The sequence below is a fragment of the Dendropsophus ebraccatus genome, chromosome 10 (genome assembly GCF_027789765.1).
Source record: "Dendropsophus ebraccatus isolate aDenEbr1 chromosome 10, aDenEbr1.pat, whole genome shotgun sequence".
Classification (NCBI taxonomy): domain Eukaryota; kingdom Metazoa; phylum Chordata; class Amphibia; order Anura; family Hylidae; genus Dendropsophus; species Dendropsophus ebraccatus.
Genome location: NC_091463.1, coordinates 91,236,760 through 91,256,102, shown reverse-complemented (window position 1 = coordinate 91,256,102; position 19,343 = coordinate 91,236,760). Strand labels below are relative to the sequence as shown.

Below are 19,343 nucleotides of genomic sequence, written 5' to 3'. Positions count from 1 at the left end.
CTCCCATCATGCCTGGCCTGGACAGCCGAAGGTTCCCCATCCCTGCCTTAAACAAACCTGCAACAGCTGCTGTTGTTGGTCAGTGCTGACTTGTGCTGGGCAGTAATGGCCGCTGTAGAGGAATGCTGGCGCCTGGTACAGTAAGCTGCCCGCAGGCATTTTGCTCAGGTCGCTGAACTCCAGGTACTGGCCTTTAAGGGCGATGCCAGAGAGAAGAGCAGACGTCGGCAGCAGAGCAGAACCTGGTGACGGAGCAGCATGCAGGTACAGAGGCTGGGATCTGTCACAAAAGAAAGGCCCAGTGTGAACTCACACGTGACACAGAAGACTGGAATAACAGCAGAGGACAGAGGGGTAAGAAGAACAACAGATGTCTGGTCAGGAAAGTCTCTGACCTGTAGGGCTGCAGAGAGGGGGTTCCAGGTCTGTACCCACTGCCCGTGCTTGTGACATGGACATCCACCTGACACAGAATACAAGCAATGGAAATTATACATCCATTTAACACAACGGAGAACAAATTTCAGCTGATAACTGCGAGCGACTTCACAGAGCAGAATGTGTTCGCTACCTGGTAGTACTGGCTTGGATAGACTCTGTGACTCCGGTCATCTGCAAAGAGAAAAGAAAGAAAGACGCACACATAAGGATAATCCACGACACGGAATACATCCAGACGGCAGATAACGTTGGAGCAGGAGGCGGTGGTTACCAAAGGACAGGAAATAAAACTGGGAAGGCTCTTCTTTTATGGATCTTCATCTGTTTCCTGTCCAATGGAGCAGGAGGTGGTCTCTCTAGGGGGTGCCATCACAGGGCGAAGGGGAAAAATACATAAATCACAACTCAGCCTTTGGTCCGTCATATGGAGCCCAACATCTCTCCTAAAAGCTACTTACCTCAATGCTACCGTTGTTTTCTGAAGGTGGAGTTGGTCTTGACACTTGACCAATGATCAGACAATGTAGGCTGGCACGTGTAGTACTTCACATGCAGCGTGCCAGTGCAATTTAGTGGTCATGTTGTCAAGGCCAAAGCAAGGTCCAGCTGCACTGAGGGATCTCCAGAGTGGCAGCAGGAACCAGAAACCTTAATATACAAGTTATCTATCGCCAATTGTTTTACTGCCTTCTAGACACATCTACGTTCTAGTACCTGGCAGTTGCGATCTCGTCTCCTCTGGGTGGGCAGGTGATAAGGTAAGCTGTCGGTGGTCCATGTGGGGTTCCACGGTAGTCGAGCTAGGAGGGAGATCCCAAGACTGCTGCGAGGAGCCTGTCTAAAAGTGAACAGAAAACATAAATGGTGTAAAAAAAAAAAATACAAGTAGTAAAGGCAAAGGACGGCAGATAAGAGCAGCGAGAGTTCTTACCATGCAGGGTGGCTGGCCTGCAGTGCCTTGTGCCTCTCTGCCCTGCTTGCTGCCATCAGAGGAAACACACGGCTCCTTTATAAAATACAAACATTTAGCACAGAAAGAATAGAAAATACCCAGAAAAAAAAAACACAAAATATAAGAAAGATAACAGGTTAAGGTTTACAGCCGTACTGTATGTAACATGAGCATTTACCTTACGACTAGGGGATGGAGGCATTGAGAGAGAGGAGGGGTTGCTGGCCACACCAGGACATTCAGATGAAGACTTCTGGGCCCGTTCCTTTCCAATTGGATCAGGGGGAAGTCCCACTAACTGTGAAAGACATGATGGTCATGAGTGCAGAGCAAGAAAACATTCCCGACCACATGGAACTGAGGAGCTATACGTTACCGGAATGCGTCCATGCTGCGGTTGACCTGCAGACCCCGACCTTGCAGATCTCTTGCCTCCCTCGGGCTTCATTCCTCCATCAGGGGAGCTACGCTGGCTACAGCTGCTGGAAGAGAGCTGGGAGTCGCTGCTTAGATCCACTCCGCTGTCCGACTGACTCATCTGGGGTTCAGATTAATCCACTGTCAGTGATTTGCAGAACGAAGGGACTTCACTACAGACTGACGCAAAACGTTACTTACCTCAGTATGAATGGTGTCCTCGTAAGAATTCAGAGGGTCCATCCAGGGATCCACCGGGTAAGAGGAGCAAAGCTTTCTTCTATCGTCTGATAATAGGGGTTGTACCAAAGGAAAGAAAATGGTGATACACAAAACACAACCAACAAAGAACAAATTGAAATAAAGTAGAGGGGACATAATGGGAAGAGGGACACTGGAGCGGGCTCGAGTCCGATCGTTCAGCATTGGATTACCGGTGGCTGATGAAGTTGGATGCAGCCCCAAGGAGTCACACATGCATAAAGCCGATGACCGTCTCCATGATTTACTGGGCTGCATCCACCTTCTTCAGCCACAGTGCTCATCTCTCTCTAGTTTGATGTATTAGGCCCTATTCACAAAGTAAAACCCTATTCCCATGCATTATACTGTAGTTTGCAGTGTGTTTTTGGTTTTGATGCTTCTTAAAGGCCAGTTCACACTGAGTAAACACGGCGTATTTCCACGGCGGACCTCTCCGCCACGCTCAGTGTGCTGCTGTAAGTGAATGAGAGGGCGCACGCTTGTCCGCTGCTCTCCGCTCACAGAAGTAACATGTTACTCCTCTAAGCGGAGAGCGGCGGCAGCGGACGAGCACGCGCTCTCTCATTCACTTACAGCAGCACACTGAGCACGGCGGAGAGGTCCGCCGCGGAATTACGCCGTGTTTAGTCAGTGTGAACTGGCCCTTAGAGTGCCTTCACACCTACCGGATTTGCAGCCGATTTCACGTTGCAAATTTGCAGCCAAATCCTCTGCAGACCCAGTGCTGTGCACTGATTGGCTGATCGTGACCGGAGCCGAGAGCCAGTCGGCAGCGGGCTGCAGGAGGTTAACTCACATACAGCGGGATGTCAATCCCGCTAAGAGTATGTGCTGTCATAGGGATGAATGGTGCTGGATCCGCAGCGGATTTCGCGTGAAGGCACCCTTAGATTGTGTAGATAAGGCTAAACAAGCTGGGAGCCGCCATTACTATTATGTTCTAATAGGGAACCAGTCCTTAGGGTCCTATTACACGGAGCAATTTTTAACGATTAAAGACTAACGATAAACAAGACAAGATTGTTTGTCGTTAACCATATTACACACTCTCTATACCTCACTATGATCGTTATTGCGATCGTTACTATGATCGTTTATTCCTTCTGATTACAGCAGAACAATGGACAATCTGCAATTACACTGAACGATTAGTAAAAAAAAATGCAGAACTTGAGCGAACGAATGTGGAATTACAGCGAACAATCAACGATAATTTTAGGCTCAGATCTAAACGACATACGAACGATTTTTCGATCTTTGCCTGCAATTACACTGAACGATTGTTGTTTAAATTCAAACGATATAACGATTTTTCGCACGATAATCGTCCCGTGTAATAGGGCCCTTACTGTGATGCTGCCTGAACCGCTAGTCATCCAGGTGGACCTCAGTGGCTTCTCCCTGCCATGCCAGCCTGGATTGATACTGTTCTCTATATTCCCAAACAGGAAGAGATTTAACAGCCAAAACAGGTAGAGCGGGAAGAAGCTCGGGAAGGATAAAAGTCTTAACAGGTTCCCTTTAATATTTTAGCTGCTAATATTTCTGAGTGAAAGTATTAACTGCTAACTTACTGCTCTGCTCTCTGTTCCAGACCCGTGAACCAAGTGAGTCTAAGTGATGGCCTCGAGTGATGCGCTGTGCCCACACCTTGGCAGACATGGACATCCCTTCATGAGGTACATCCTACAATAAATAAAAATAAAAATGACATTAACTACAAAAGGATCTGGCCTAGGAATTGACGGCAAAGCAGCAAGTTAAAGACTCCCGACGTATCGTCATACAGTCGCCCTGCCGTACCTCTCGCCCTCGTCGAGATCTCACATTTCGTTTCGGTACGGGAACGGCAAAATTTTCATTAACGGATTCAGCACAGCCGGCAAGGAGAGAATCTGCAGGAGGAATCAGACACAAGATCACATCATCCATAAGCCTCAATTTTGTCAGGAACGTGAAGAGAAACACCAAATATACTGGGGTAGGGAACCTTGGCTCTCCAACTGTTGCAAAACTACAACTCCCATCATGCCTGGACAAAAGCTTTGGCTGTCCAGGCATGATGGGAGTTGTAGTTTTGCAACAGCCGGAGAGCCAAGGTTCCCTACCCCTGCCATATACATTAGGCTCCATACACATCACATAAATGTCTTCCTTCCGATGTGTTTCCGGGGAGATCCTCCTGACGTATGACACATGCCATCATACAGCTGGATACATCAGGAAAGTCTCCCAACAATCACAGACGTGATCTGAACAAAGCCTTACTATGACTAGGTGTAACAACTAACCTGTCCTCGTCTGAGAGCGGCCACTAGGAAGTTCCAGGTTTTGCTTGATGGGTATCGGCTTGCCGTGTCTTTGTCCTAGTTCACTGAGGGCTTGCTGTATACCGGCTGGGTCGCTGTGAATCACCCGGTCCACCCGATAGACTGCGCCTGTGTTAGGAGGTGGATGAGAGAGGTGTACAGATGGAGGAGGGCGGTCGTCATTCATCCGGCCACTGGAATTAAAAAATATATAAAGCATTAAAAGGTGTATTCCAATCTCCAGCATTTATATAACTATAATATAACATCATAATATATCTACTGCTGTGCTACAAAACTCCTATTAACCGCTGAGGGAATTACGTACAGTGCGTAAAAGCGCTTAACCAGTCCCTTACGCCTTACTAACCACTTCTAGCTGCTACATGCAGGCTAGAGTGGATGGAGGGGCTTTCGTTCTTAGGGTATATTCACACGGACGGGCTCGCAGCGAGATTCTCGCTGCGAGCCCGGCAGGTCCTGGCAGTTCCCATACACTACATACTTGCTGCGGTCTAAACGACCGCAGCGAGTATGTAATTCTGCCGCCCTTAACCCCTTCTGCTCCCGCCCGGCTCCCCGCTGTAAGCATACTTTACCTGTCCTTGCTGCAGGGGTCCGGCGTCCTGCTCTCCTGTCCGGCCAATCAGTGTGTTGCCCAGCCGCAGCCACTGATTGGCCGGGCGGGAGAGCAGGACGCCGGACCCGTGCAGCAAGGACAGGTAAAGTATATACACAGCAGGGGAGCAGAAGGGGTTAAGGGCGGTATAATTACATACTCGCTGCGGTCGTTTAGACCGCAGCAAGTATGTAGTGTATGGGAACTGCCAGGACCTGCCGGGCTCGCAGCGAGAATCTCGCTGCGAGCCCGTCCGTGTGAATATACCCTTAAAGGGATATTCAGCTCAAACATAACTTTTGATATGCTGCTGCCCATGGTGAGGCTAATAATTCCTCCCATATATGTTATTATTAGAGATGAGCGAACCTGGAGCATGCTGGAGTCCATCCGAACCAGAACTTTCGGCATTTGATTAGCGGTGGCTGCAGAAGTTGGATAAAGCCCTAAGGCTATGTGGAAAACATGGATATAGTCATTGGCTGTATCCATGTTTTCAAGACAACCTTAGAGCTTTATCCAAGTTCAGCAGCAGTCGCTCGAGGTTCGCTCATCTCTAGTTATCTATTTTATCTCCTTCCCCAGTTCTCAGCTGCTGCATTCTGCTGAAGACTTTCTCTCTGTTTTCCCCCCTACCTTCTGAGACAGATCATGTAAACAAGTCCCTGGCAGGCTTTATCTGTAACTTTGTAGCTGCTTTGTAATGCTGAGAGGAATAATCAGTTTTTAATCATAGTTCATCAGCAACTTGACCTCAAAACAACCCTCCTGGCATTACAAAGTTGCAGCCAGGGACTTGTTTACATCCGCCGTCTCAGAAGGGAAAGGGGGGAGGAGGGGGAGACAGAGAGAAAAGCTCACACACAGATTTTTGTGTCTTCAGCAGAAAGCAGCAGCTCAGAATTGGGGGGAAGTAGACTGAATAGATAATAACAAGTACCGAATGAATTGTTAAGTCTCACCATGGGCAGCAACATATGAAAAGTTATGTTTGAGTGGAATACCCCTTTAGGGTGCCTTCACAACTACCGGATCCGCAGCGGGTCTTACTTCTGCGGATTTGTAGCGAGAACCGCTGCGGATCCGGTACCATTCACCCCTATGATAGCACATACTCGCAGCGGGATTGACATCCCGCTGTGAATATGTGCTTTAACCCCCGCTGTCCGCAGCCCCGCCGTTGCATCCCCCCATCCCCGGCCGCATCCAGCAGCCGAGAGCATACATTACCTGCTCGGCGGCGCGGCTGCAGTGAGGCTCCGGTCGGGACCGGGACCGGAGCCGGCAGCCTCACTGCTGCCGAGCAGGTAATGTATGCTCTCGGCAGCGGGCTGCGGCCGGGAATGGGGGAATGCGGGGCATGGGGGATGCGGGCTGCTGGATGCGGCGGCGGGGCTGCGTACCGCGGGGGGTTAAAGCACATATTCACAGCGGTATGTGCTATCATAGGGGTGAAGTGATACTGGATACGCAGCTGAAGATAAGTGTGGTTACATCCATCATACATTTATGGCATACAATAAAGATGGGAACACCGCATTAGAGTGGTAGACATTGACTCACCCTCTGTTTCGTGGAGAGGGCCAGCTTCTCTTCTCTCCAGATCTGCCGCCTCCACCCCGCCCAGACCTCTGTCCACCAGGATGCATGGGTCGACGGTTTTGTCTCTCCATGACTGGCCTTTGGCTGGAGAAGCTTCTCTTTGACAGATCTTTTCTTTGGTCTCTCCCGACAGTAGAAGCAGGCGGGCCAACCACTAACCCTCCGTTCTGGACAGGAACGTCGCCCTTTTCTTTTTTCTCGGTGAAGTCGCTGCTTTCAGAAGCGGTTTCCCATTCTTCATTCGCCTGGTCAGAGTTGGCATTGCAAGGCTCTGGTGATTTATGTCCCCGTCTGGGCCCGAGGCGCTCCTCCTCTGGTTGTGCGGAACGCTGGTGCTGTTCCTGGATAGTAGTTATCTGCTGCTGGGGTGGTAGTGGGCCAGACCCATTTCCAGCTCGAGCAGCATTCTCTCTCTCCTGCTTCAGCCTTCGGAAGCGCGGTGGTTTGTCCTGCTGCTGCGATCGTCCGTGCCGTCTTCTCCTGGGTGGTGGAGGAACCCTTTCGTCAATGGGCATTGGTGGGCTCATTGGCACTACCACCTTTTCGTTCTTGGTTCTCTCTAATTTGTTGGGTTGAGATGGTGGCTGTGCAGGAGGCTGTGATACAACTGGCTGCTGCCTGGGGAGCGGACTCCAGTTTACCGGAACACTAGATCCTCCTCTTCCTCTTCTTGAAGGAACACCCCTGGGTGTGAAAATACGACCCCCTCTGCCAGAGTCCCGAATCTTTTCTTGGTGTCGAGGATTCATAGACGATTCATTGTGACGGTGCAAGGAAAGTCCATTCTTTCCTGCCTCTTTTTCAGAATTGATAGGCTCAGTTTCGCTTCCAGTTTCAGAACCACGCTGCCGTCTTCTTTTGGGAACTTCTTCATACTCCGAACCCTCGCTTCTTGTTTCACTAGCATTACGTTCCCTTTCGCCAGCACTTGTGGGTGGTTTATTTGCTGCATCAATCTCCTCTCTGTAGAATGGACTATCTCTCCTGTACCCACCACGAAATTCACGGCTCCGGCCTCTACCACCCCGTCCACGGCCACTGTATGCCCCACGAAAGCCTCGTCCCCTAGCAAAGTATTCTCCTCTACCACGGCCACGAGATGATGCAACAAGTGCAGGGGAACCCCGAGCATTACAAAGGACAGTTTCCTTCCTTCTGCGTGAGGGAGACCCTGCAGATTGTTCTCCCTCTCTATTTGAATGGTTTGTCTGTCTAGGCTTCGGAGGCTCTGGTGCTGTCACTGGTGTCTGACTTGTCTTACCATCCTGGTGGTCTCTGGCAGCAGACTCCTCTTTTCTTACACTCCTCTTGATAGGACCTGCCCGTCTATGGCCAGAAGTCTGTGAAGGAACTCCGCCTGTAACTGGGCTTTCCTCCTGTCTCCGGCCTCCTCCTCCAGGCCTTGGTCCCCAGCGCGTTTCAGTCTTGGATTCGCGCCGAGGTGGTCTGTGATACTCGTTTTTGCCACCGCTTTGTCTTTCAGGCTTTGTCTCCTCTTTGGTAATTTCTTTTCTGTCCTCCTTGTGTCGTCCACTATGGACTTCCACTTTGGAAGTAGCATCTGGCTGGGATGCAGGAGTTGGAGGAGCAACAGCTGCTTCTCTGCGGAGTAAGACCGGTTCATCGTCTGCTCGACGAGGCTGTGTGGAAGGAGCAGAAGCTGGAGTAGGTTGAGCTGGAGCAGGTTCTGAACGTCTCTGCTCAATGGATGGAGTAGGCTGTGGCTGCTGGGAAGCCGGGTGGTTACGCTGCTGGTGCCAAGAACGCTGTTCATCTACTGGATACCGGTGACCAACGGCATTTTCTTGATACGCAGCAAAATTGCCCAAGTAAGGTGCAGGCTGAGACTGCTGGGGAGCAAGTGGACGAACTGGTGGAGTCTCACTTCTGCAAGGAGAGATGAAAAGACATGAGCATTATGTAATGGCCATGATCTAAGGCAAGTATGGGGATCCTTCGGCCCTCCAGCTGTTGCAAGCTAAAGCTTATGATGGGAAATGTACTTTTGCAACAACTGGAAGGCCAAAGGCTCCCCATACCTGATCTAAGTAAAAGACGATGTGTACGGCCATAGCTTTAGTGTTACTGACCTCAGATCCCTGTCTTCCTCTTCTGTATTCTGTCTCAGAGGGGATGCCATTGGCCGAGCATCAGGAGGGTTGTACATCTCTCCACCCCACATTAGTTTGGAGTCTGCTGGGGGAGTTCCTCGTTCTCTAATCAGAGGTGCATGGCGCTCATATCCATCAGATCCTGAACCACCACTATCCGATCGTTCCCGTGACATCAGTCCTGGAAGAAATTAGTCTGCATCATCCACCTTAAAAGGGTAGGAAACGTTTGCCAAATTCAATCATTAAAGAGGTTTTCTGGGTCAAATTTCTAACCATACTCGCCTGCCTCTATCCCTCTCCACCACCACCCTTCGGACATCATCTGGTTCCCTCCTCTTCCTATGACATTTAATTTGTGCAGGAACCATCCTGCTAAACCATTCATTGACAAAAGTGGTGACCCACTTCCCCATGTGATTGGCTAGTTAGGACATTTCTGCATGAATATAACATCATACAAAGCAGGAAGTGGTGCAGAGCAGTAAGGACCGAATGACATCAGCATGACAGTGGTGAGGCATCAGGGCAAATGAGTATGGCTTTTTTATTTTAACAGCTATCGGAAGATATACCTTACGGTTCTTATGTTTATTCAATCATCCAAGCCATCCAATTTTCTCCAGCTGCATTTCAATATTGGAGAAATATTTTTTTTTCTATTGTAAAACAGCAAATGGTTATAATGACACCCCATAAACCTGACATCACCTACCTGTAGGGTGCACACCTGCAGCTGGGGGGTAGTAGTCCATGGGCCTCCCCTGCATGATGCGTGGATCAATGAAAGGTGGCACCATCACCCAGCGAGGATCATAGCTGACATGAGGTGGTGGCAGGGGAGCAGGTGGTGGTTGTGGGGCTGGCACAGGTGTTGTCCGTCCCATAGATCCTCCACCGTACATAGCTTTTTGGGGAGGCTGACCTGAAGGTGCAGCGAGAGCCTGTGAAGGTGGTGGTCCACCTGGGGAAGGAGGAGTGGGCTCTCTGTTCTGCTGCCACTGTTTCATTAGCTGCTCCTATGGCAAAATAAGAAAACATAAAACATACTGACCAATCAGATACCATAGTGAAGCTGTAACACATAAAATGCATCATATTCTGCTGTGGTTTTAACACAGGGGTCCGTCATATGAAAAGCACGGCATCAACCAGAGCAGAGAATCCAATGCATTTATATGGCTGCCATGTATATGTTCGCAGACGTTCTGTAGGACAAATTCAGGCTCAGACATTTTCACTATCACACATGCCACATTTTACCTGCTGCTGACGCTGGAAACGGGGTGGCAGACTTTTCTGAAACTTGCTATATCCTCCCTGGGGGGGCCCTGTAGCCTGCGGCCGGCTCACAGCTGGCGCTGGCTCTTGTTTGGGCTCCTGTCTGGGTGGCGGGCTTGGTTCTCCTTTAACCTGAGGAGCTTCAGGAGGAGCTTGAGGTGGAGCTGCAGCAGCGGGCTGTGGGGGAGCTTCTGCAGGTGGAGCTGCTTCCACCACTACAAGGAAAGAAGCAACAGATAACGTTATATAATATATGAATATACAATCTGGTTAATATATAGAATTCCATATCTCATCCTACCTGGAGAATGGGCTGGGGTCTCTGCCTGCTCGCTGGCCACGCTCCTTGTACTGGCCGTGGGTTGCTCTGCCTCTTCTGGAGCCGCCCGGCGCTTCATATCCAGACGCTTGAGCTTCTCTGCACAGGCGGCTCTTCTCTCCTCTTCCATCCTGCGTTCCTCCTCTTCTCTCCTCCTCCTGGCACGCTCCACAGCTTGAGAGATTTCGGAGGACGACTGTTTTCTACGCTGACGCCATGCCTCATCCTCATCTTCCATGGGTGCAACAGCTGAAGGCGCCGCTGGCTTTTCCTGGACAAAGGAGAGTAAATATAAAGTATAAGGACTTCTCAAATGAATACTCATCGCAAACATGGAGGACAGCTGCCCGCACAATATCTAAGCCACTACATGTTCCAGACATTAGTAAATGGCATATATATATACCTTATTATCAGGAGTAGGTCCCCGATGTGCAGTCGGTGCCCTCTGAGCTGTTGCAGCATTGGCAGCAGGAGCCGGCAGTGGTTCTGCAGCCCGAGGCCCCTCTGTCCATGCTGCCTTGACTTGAGGAGGCTTCTCTTCGGTAGGGGAGACCTTCCTTGGATCCGTGGTCTCTGCAGCATTCTGAGGAGCGGCTGTCTTTTCAATGCTGGGAGCCTCCCTGGTTTTCAGTAAAAGAGATCTGAGGAATTAAACCACTTAACGGAAACTTGTCAATAGTTTCATGCTGCCCGAACCACAAGCTGCATGGATTTATAGTTTAACAATAGGGTGCAAATGAGGCTTCAAGTCACCTGGATGGTCCTGGGCCTTATTACCCCCCACTCTGCAGGGCTTGACCGATCTCTCAGTTTTATATGTTTGTATGTGGACAGATCTACCCAGTTGTGCAGAAAGCCGTCTGCTGGAACCACACAGGTGATTTTCGCATAATTTCCACCAGTTTTTTTTAAAGTGTCACTGTCGGTTTTTTTTGTTTGTTTGTTTTTTTGCAGAGATCAATAGTCCAGGCGATTTTTAGAAACTTTGTAATTGGGTTTATTAGGTAAATATGCCATTATCTGCATTCAAAAAGCCTTTCCCCAGGTCCCCCCCCTCCTCTCTCTCATTTACTGCTCATTATCAGGAAATCTCGACTGTTTTACATCAGTCAGGCCCTGTGTAACCTATGGAGAAAGGAGAGGGGAGGAGGGAGATTAGTCGGCAGCAGAGAACAAAGGATTACACAGCGGGACCTGTGTGAAAGCCTGTATTCAGAGGTCAGAGAGGTCAGTGCTGACTTCAGAGGAGATAGCCCGGTGATGTTGCTGTATATTAACTCTTTGTAGTCCTGTTTTGGTGCCTCATCTCCCTCCACCCCTCCCCTCTCCGTAGAGAACAATTAAGACAGGGGGAAGAGCTTTAAACTGCTTTCTCATGATAAAAATGCATTTTTCATCTAATAAACACAATTACAAAGTTTAACATCCTCTGTACTATTGATTTCTGCAAAAAAAAAAAAAAAAAAGTTAACGACAGTGACACTTTAAAGGGGTTATCTAGTGTTAGAAAAACATGGCCGCTTTCTTCCAGAAACTCGTCTCCAGTCTGGGTGCAGGTTTTGCAACTAAGTGAATGAAGCTAAATGGCAAACACCACCTAAACTGGAGGCAGTTGTGTTGTCTCTGGAAGAAAGTGGCCATGTTTTCCTAACGCTAGATAATCCCTTTAATACTATGCCGCAGCATTTTTCAGGTGACTGTTGTGATAACATGTGATGGTCCCGTTATTTGGCAGTATGAAAGTTGATGACAAATTCTCTTTAAAGGGGTTGTTCACCAACTGGTGACAGAAACAGCCGGAGATTTGTAATCTATTTCTATTAAAAAAATCGCCAGTCTTCCCAGTACCTATCAGCTGCTGCATGTCCTGCAGGAAGTGGTATTCCATCCAGTCTGGAGAGCAGGAGAGGTTTTCTATGGAGATTTGCTGCTGCTCTGGACAGTTCCTGACATGGACAGAGGTGGCAGCAGAGAGCACTGTGTCAGACTGGAGACAATATACCACTTCCTGCAGGACATACAGCAGCTAATAAGTACTGGAAGAGTTAATATTTTTTAATAGAAGTAAATTACAAATCTCTAGCACATTCTTGCATCGGCTGATTTAAAACATTTTTGGGGGTGAACAATCCCTTTAAATCTTTTATCGACCTACCTTTTTTCCTCACTGTCTGTGTCCTTCCCATCCTCATCATCACTGAACTTAAGTTTTTCAGTGTAATCCACCTCTTCATGCGCTCCTAGGGGGAAGGAAGATAAAGTGAGTCAATTACTTTGGAAGGGACCGTGACAAGAGGCAAGGAAGAAATGGTAGGAGTTGGAGGAAGTTTAGAATGGATGAATATTATGACCCTTAAGGCAGAGATTTATGAAACTGGGGAATTATAGTCTTGAAGTAAAGCTAGAGCCGCCATGATGTTAGGGGAGACCGAGGCTACATGCAAAAACTGAAAACCGTGCAAAAACATAGGATGATGGGTAGCCCGGTGCAATCATCATATCTACATTATGACTAGAATTAAACCCGGATTGAGGTAACTGTTATGTGGCATATGGCCCAAGGATGGGGCGTTCAATCAAATGCAATCACCTGCCCATCCATCATCTGCCTCCTGATCTAGTTCATCAAATTCTTTGAGATCATCCTGCTTCAAGATAGATGGGCGACTCACAGGCTCAGGCATCCTAGGAGCACTCTGGGAGGCACGTGGAGGAGCCAGACGGGGGAACCTGCATTGGGAGACAGTCATTTACTTTCCTTGGACATACAAATAGCATCTATGGGGGGAGATTTATCAAACATGTAAAGTGAAATTGGCTTAGTTGCCCCTAGCAACCAATCAGATTCCACCTTTCATTTTCCAAAGAGTCTGTGAGGAATGAAAGGTGGAATCTGCTTTACACCATGTTTGATAAATCTCCCCCTATCTGTATATAGGACTCATGAATGGTAACGGTACCTGGGAGCTTCAGGGCCGTGAAAACGAAAGGCTCCTTGTGGCCCGTACGGAGGAGGGAAGGGCAAGTACGGGGGATACATCTAGATGAGGAGGGAAAGCAAGCAGCATGGTAAGTTGTAGCAGTAACTGAAGAATTCCACATACAATCTAAAGGGTGGAGACTGGTCAGGTAAGGCTGGGTTCACACTACGTTTTTGCAATAAATTTTTTGCAAAAAACTGATGAAAAACTTTTGGGAAAAAAAAGGATGCAACTGTGTGCATCCGTTTTGATCCGTTTTTTTATTGACAGATCAAAATGGATCAGTTTAAAAAAAAAAAAAAAAAAAATGAGGTTGACTACCTTTTTGTGTTTTGTGTATGATCCGTTTTGATCCTTTTCTTTTTTTTTTTTTTTTATAATGGAAGTCAAGGGAAAAACGGATCGAAAGGGATGCACACAATCGTATTCGTTTTTTTGCAAAAACGTAGTGTGAACCCAGCCTAAGGGGCACTAGAGTGCAAGAAGCTCCATAACTGGATAAAAGCTGAGGTTTTATTATTGCCTGAAGTTGTGGTAAAATCTACGTCCACCTCTGACCTACGCACAAATCTCTACATTACTTCCGACCCACAGTTACAACCTGCATTACATTGCAGAAGCATTAATTGTACTGCATGCTTTAGAGCTGAACTCTCTCAGTATTACTTTATATCACAGGGATTGCTTGATAGCAAGAGTAGGGAACCTTGGGCTCTCCACACAGCTTTGGCTGTCCAGGCATGATGGGAGTTGTAGTTTTGCCACAGCTGGTGAGCCAAGGTTCCCTACCCTTGCTTTAGAGATTCATTCCTATGAAGTGGCGGAAAAAGCAGAGTACATTGCTCTTCCGGCGAACCTGGCTCTTTCTGACACTCCATAGGAATGAATAGATCCACGGGTCACGAGCCGGCCCGGGGCTCTATTCATAACCGAACCAGCCAGGGTCCAATACAGAGATCGCAGGGGGTTCAAGGGTCAGACCCACCGCAATCTCCTACTTTTCCCTTATCCTGTGAATACCCCTTTAAGGGATTCTGTCACCTCAAAAACAGCCCCCAAACTAAGGCAGTATGACAAGAATTAAAAAGATGCAGAATAATCTGAATCCCCCTGCTATAAGCCCAACTAACACAAAGTAGTCCTCTCCATTATATGTCTGGGCTGTAGTCCTCTCCATTATATGTCTGGGCTGTAGTCCTCTCCATTATTTTTTTTTTTTTTTTACAATATTTTATTGAAGTTATACATAAATACAAAGTGATAAGAACAATCATATAATAGATAAACTATGACAAGTCAGTAGACTTATATAAAATTATATAAATAAATATAACAAATCATTAAAACAAACAAAGCAACCAATTACTGCTCTAACATACAATTGAAGTAATATTGTAACATACTATGCTCTATATCAAGTACAGGTAAGTACTCCCAGGGTACCTGCAACCATTGCTTTGTGATACCAAGTTGTATTGGAAAATTGTTGCATAACAGAATTTCTTTCTTCTGTAGACAGAACATTTACTATAAAAAGTTTCCATTTTTTCATGAAAGAAATCGTAAACTTTTCATTACTACGTAGGGTATCAATCATTTCCCAATGAAGTGTTTCTTTGAGATTATCAACTAACTCTGGTATTGTAGGGGATGTAGACTTGAGCCAATGATTTAATAGGCATTTAAGAGCTAACAATAGAGTAAGGTGAACTCCGGGAGGAATAGTCCTTGTGGCTGAGAGAGCTTCATCTCCTTTCGTCACGTCATGGAACAAATAACAGATTGGATCAAAAGGCAGAGACGTGTCCCAAGTGTTTGTTAGAAAAGATTCTATCAATTTCCAAAATAAGTGAACATGGGGACATAGCCATACACAGTGATAGAGATCAGCTTTAGATTTAGCACATTTAGGACAGTGTTGTAAATAACCTTCTAGGTGTTGAGTATAAGAGAGATTAAAAGCATATATTGCTTTGTTTAACAGTCGGAAGTGGAGCTCTCTCAGTTTTGTGTTAGGAGTAGCGGTGTGGACGAATTTAATTCCATTTAATAATCGTTGTTCTAAAACATTACATTGTAAGTCGTCATACCTCTCCGTCATACCAGTCCTCTCCATTATATGTCTGGGCTGTAGTCCTCTCCATTATATGTCTGGGCTATAGTCCTCTCCAATATATATCTGAGCTTAGTAGCCCTCTCCATTATATGTCTGGAATTAGTAGTCCTCCCCATTATATGTCTGGGCTTAGTAGTCCTCTCCATTATATGTCTGGGCTGTAGTTCCTCCCCATTATATGTCTGGGCTGTAGTCCTCTCCATTATATGTCTGGGCTGTAGTCCTCTCCATTATATGTCTGGGCTGTAGTCCTCTCCATGATATGTCTGGGCTTAGTAGTCCTCTCCATTATATGTCTGGGCTGTAGTTCCTCCCCATTATATGTCTGGGCTGTAGTCCTCTCCATTATATGTCTGGGCTGTAGTCCTCTCCATTATATGTCTGGGCTGTAGTCCTCTCCATTATATGTCTGGGCTGTAGTCCTCTCCATTATGTCTGGGCTGTAGTCCTCTCCATGATATGTCTGGGCTTAGTCCTCCCCATTATATGTCTGGGCTGTAGTCCTCTCCATTATGTCTGGGCTTAGTAGTCCTCCCCATTATATGTCTGGGCTGTAGTCCTCTCCATTATATGTCTGGGCTTAGTAGTCCTCTCCATGATATGTCTGGGCTGTAGTCTTCTCCATGATATGTCTGGGCTGTAGTCCTCCCCATTATATGTCTGGGCTTAGTAGTCCTCCCCATTATATGTCTAGGCTGTAGTCCTCTCCATTATGTCTGGGCTTAGTAGTCCTCCCCATTATATGTCTGGGCTGTAGTCCTCTCCATTATGTCTGGGCTTAGTAGTCCTCCCCATTATATGTCTGGGCTGTAGTCCTCTCCATTATATGTCTGGGCTTAGTAGTCCTCTCCATGATATGTCTGGGCTGTAGTCTTCTCCATGATATGTCTGGGCTGTAGTCCTCCCCATTATATGTCTGGGCTTAGTAGTCCCCCCCATTATATGTCTGGGCTTAGTAGTCCTCCCCATTATATGTCTGGGCTTAGTAGTCCTCCCCATTATATGTCTGGGCTTAGTAGTCCTCCCCATTATATGTCTGGGCTTAGTAGTCCTCCCCATTATATGTCTGGGCTGTAGTCTTCTCCATGATATGTCTGGGCTGTAGTCCTCTCCATGATATGTCTGGGCTTAGTCCTCCCCATTATATGTCTGGGCTTAGTAGTCATCTCAAATGAATTTGCTTGGCGAGGAGAGAAATTACAGATTCAGACCCTACAACCAGACAATAAAAGGGTTGTACAGCGTCTCTTTCTTCTTACTGATCTGACTGGATGTAGATGGGGGGCAGAGAGCTGCTGTTGCACAATGAATGGGACCGCTGCCTCAGCAACTCATCTCTTCACCATCTATGTCAGATCAAGGAGAGAAGAGAGCTGCTGCACAACCGCTTCGATTCTTTGTCAGACTAGAGGAAAATTACAGGGACAAGAAGAATCCTAATATCCTGTGATACTCACAAATGGTGTAAGCATCCCCCGATATGGAGGGAACTGTTGGGGAGCAGGGGGAGGCAGCCCCGGCCGGAGGGCTGGCTCACTGCTGGGGGGGTGTGCCGCGTCGGGGGGAGGCTCGCGGCTCTCACCATCCAGTGAGCCAGGACCAAGCCCCCCCCTCCCACCCCCGTCCCTCCAGCTGGTTGCATCTGAAGAAAGAAAAGTTTGGACAGTAAGTAACAATTCTATAGGCCATAAATATCATAATCCCTCTTACAGAGAAGCATGCTCCTTACTCTGGGGGCGGAGGCTTGGTCCGGGCCCATACGACACAGCGGAGGTGTTCTGGTCGGGCCCACTTTTGTCCTGGTCCCCAGCCGCCTGCAGGGTTGGAAATTCCTCTCGAGAGAATGGCGACAGTCGGCTTGATGCCTTTCCACCTATAAGTAGATTTAGAAAACAAACATAAGCAAAGGGAGGAAAGAAAGGCGAAGCTGCCATATACTTAGTTCACTACAAGGACGTTCAGCATTTGTCTTACCATCTCCTTGTACACCATGTGTGGTACTGGCCTGTGCCCAGGTCTTTACCACGGCGGCGGCTGGTTGGGGGGGCTGGATAGAAAGAAAGGAGAATCATTAGATTGGGAATGAAATAGAATATAGAATATTGGGAACAATAGAATAACAGGTGTGTGTGATAACTGTGGTCTAAAGAGAGAACAGCTCTGTCCTGTGTCATAGAGAGGAAGGGTCTCTGTCTCATCGATACCTTCGGGGATATCTACGAGTCACTAGGAAGGTGAAATATATACCTGACACTGCTGGTGAATATACTGAGGGCACCCTGCCCAAACAGATAAACCAAATCCTGATTTTATTATGTGACCCGATTACATGATTACCTCTTGTGGAACTGGGGGGCGCTTCGGCTGGTTTGATGCAGGCGTCTGCGAAGCCAGCTGTGGCTGCGACTCCGGCTGCGCTGCTGGAGAGACATCGGTACTGGGGGCGAATGGAAAGAGAGAAAGCAAACAATGAAAAGGGAACAAAGCGTCAGGAGCAGAAAAAAATCTCAAGTTCAACTAAAGTGATGATCAACAGCAACAACCTACATAAACAGGCTATGTTCTTTTTATGAAAAGAACGGCCGTTGTTTTCAATTTACAAAAACGGCCTTTTTTTCATAATGAAGTTATTTGCACTGAAATCAATGCAAACAACCGCCATTGTTCACACAATGTGTTGAAAAACGGCTGTCAAAATAATGATTGTGTCAATTATTTCTGGCAATTGTCCATAGACTTCCATGCAATTTGCATTTAAAATGACCATTGTTTGATACTCAAAACAACGGCGGTTGTTTTGAGTGCCAAACAACGGCCATTGTTTACACAGCATGTGAACATAGCCATACAGTGTAACCATCACTAATCATGGGGGTCGTCCTCTTAGTATGACCCCTGTCCATTTACCCATGAGGACACCAGATGTAAAACTCACGGCCTTCCAGCTGTTGCAAAACTACAATTCCCATCATGCCTGGACAGCTAAAGGCAAAGATTTGTAATTGTAGTTTTGCCACAGCTGGAGGACCGGGGTGATAACACCCCTGCGTTATGGGCATCTCTCAAACCCGGACATATCTTCCACAGCTGCTGCCTCACCTCTTTGGCTCTGGTGTATCCTGCTTGCTTGCCCATCCTGATCCGTCTTTGGGAACTAGTGAGACGTTTGGGTCATTCCCTTTGTTTTCTGCTTTCAGGCTTGGTAGGTTGGCTGGGGGGGGCATACGCCTGGCAATAGCAACTTTACCGAGACTTTGCAGGCCATGGCGGGTTGTGACTGGAGAAGAAAGCTCAGGTTAACAAAGAAAAAAACGCTCACAAATAGGTAAGTTACTAGGATAGGGCAATAAATGTTAAATGCTCTTCAAGTGCAAGTCACTGCATCAATCACTGCCGTTACTGGCGATTGATCACACGGGCATCAAAAAGGTGAAGGCCCAAGGCGGCGGTAAGAACCAGAGTGCTAACCGGAGACTGGACATGGCCCTTACCTGCTGGTTTCTGCACCTCTAAGGACTTGCCCTTGTATGTATCAAACAGGTTGAGGGACGAGTACTTCTTGCCATCCTTCCCTTTTGCAGTCTGCCCCGGCCGCTCTGACATTGCGGGGGAAGCTCATTGAGTACGATCTGAAAATGCAAAAATAAAAAGGGATGAGACCTGTTGTATTCAAGGTGCGAAACATTAGTAAAGGGAGCGGACGCTTCACTACAACCAGCAGATGAGAGAGGCTGTGCAGGTAGTGCGCCAGGTGATGGTACAAGTGTCACCACAACACAATGTCCTATCCCTGTCTCCCACACATCGCAGCAGATGGGTCTATGGGGTCATCAATAACACCAGCCGACATATGCTGCAGCTCTGCCCGCCGGACCCATCACATGGTAAATATTAGCACAGTGGGGGAGGGGAACGGTTATTTTAAGAT

General features: G+C 47.6%; 1 protein-coding gene across 2 annotated transcripts in view; it reads right to left on the bottom strand.

Annotated features, from left to right (window-relative positions):
- The window catches only part of PRRC2A (proline rich coiled-coil 2A), a 38,119-nt gene that overhangs the window by 2,566 nt on the left and 16,210 nt on the right, over positions 1–19,343 (bottom strand). Inside the window, exons 2-27 of one of the 2 annotated variants that reach the window (XM_069943900.1) lie at positions 18,907–19,044; positions 18,515–18,692; positions 17,753–17,852; positions 17,390–17,462; positions 17,145–17,288; positions 16,873–17,057; positions 13,279–13,358; positions 12,909–13,048; positions 12,474–12,558; positions 10,722–10,938; positions 10,298–10,586; positions 9,979–10,211; positions 9,431–9,734; positions 8,695–8,896; positions 6,566–8,491; positions 4,366–4,577; positions 3,878–3,969; positions 3,649–3,760; positions 2,012–2,097; positions 1,770–1,931; positions 1,572–1,691; positions 1,373–1,447; positions 1,156–1,279; positions 572–612; positions 396–463; positions 58–280 (exon numbers count right to left, since the gene is read on the bottom strand). In XM_069943900.1, coding sequence (XP_069800001.1) covers positions 58–280; positions 396–463; positions 572–612; positions 1,156–1,279; positions 1,373–1,447; positions 1,572–1,691; positions 1,770–1,931; positions 2,012–2,097; positions 3,649–3,760; positions 3,878–3,969; positions 4,366–4,577; positions 6,566–8,491; positions 8,695–8,896; positions 9,431–9,734; positions 9,979–10,211; positions 10,298–10,586; positions 10,722–10,938; positions 12,474–12,558; positions 12,909–13,048; positions 13,279–13,358; positions 16,873–17,057; positions 17,145–17,288; positions 17,390–17,462; positions 17,753–17,852; positions 18,515–18,692; positions 18,907–19,018 — 5,583 coding nt within the window. In that variant the 5' untranslated portion in view covers positions 19,019–19,044. Of the gene's footprint in view, positions 1–57; positions 281–395; positions 464–571; positions 613–712; positions 798–1,155; positions 1,280–1,372; positions 1,448–1,571; positions 1,692–1,769; positions 1,932–2,011; positions 2,098–3,648; positions 3,761–3,877; positions 3,970–4,365; positions 4,578–6,565; positions 8,492–8,694; positions 8,897–9,430; positions 9,735–9,978; positions 10,212–10,297; positions 10,587–10,721; positions 10,939–12,473; positions 12,559–12,908; positions 13,049–13,278; positions 13,359–16,872; positions 17,058–17,144; positions 17,289–17,389; positions 17,463–17,752; positions 17,853–18,514; positions 18,693–18,906; positions 19,045–19,343 lie in introns of those variants that run through there. The other variant, XM_069943901.1, reaches the window with a different exon arrangement.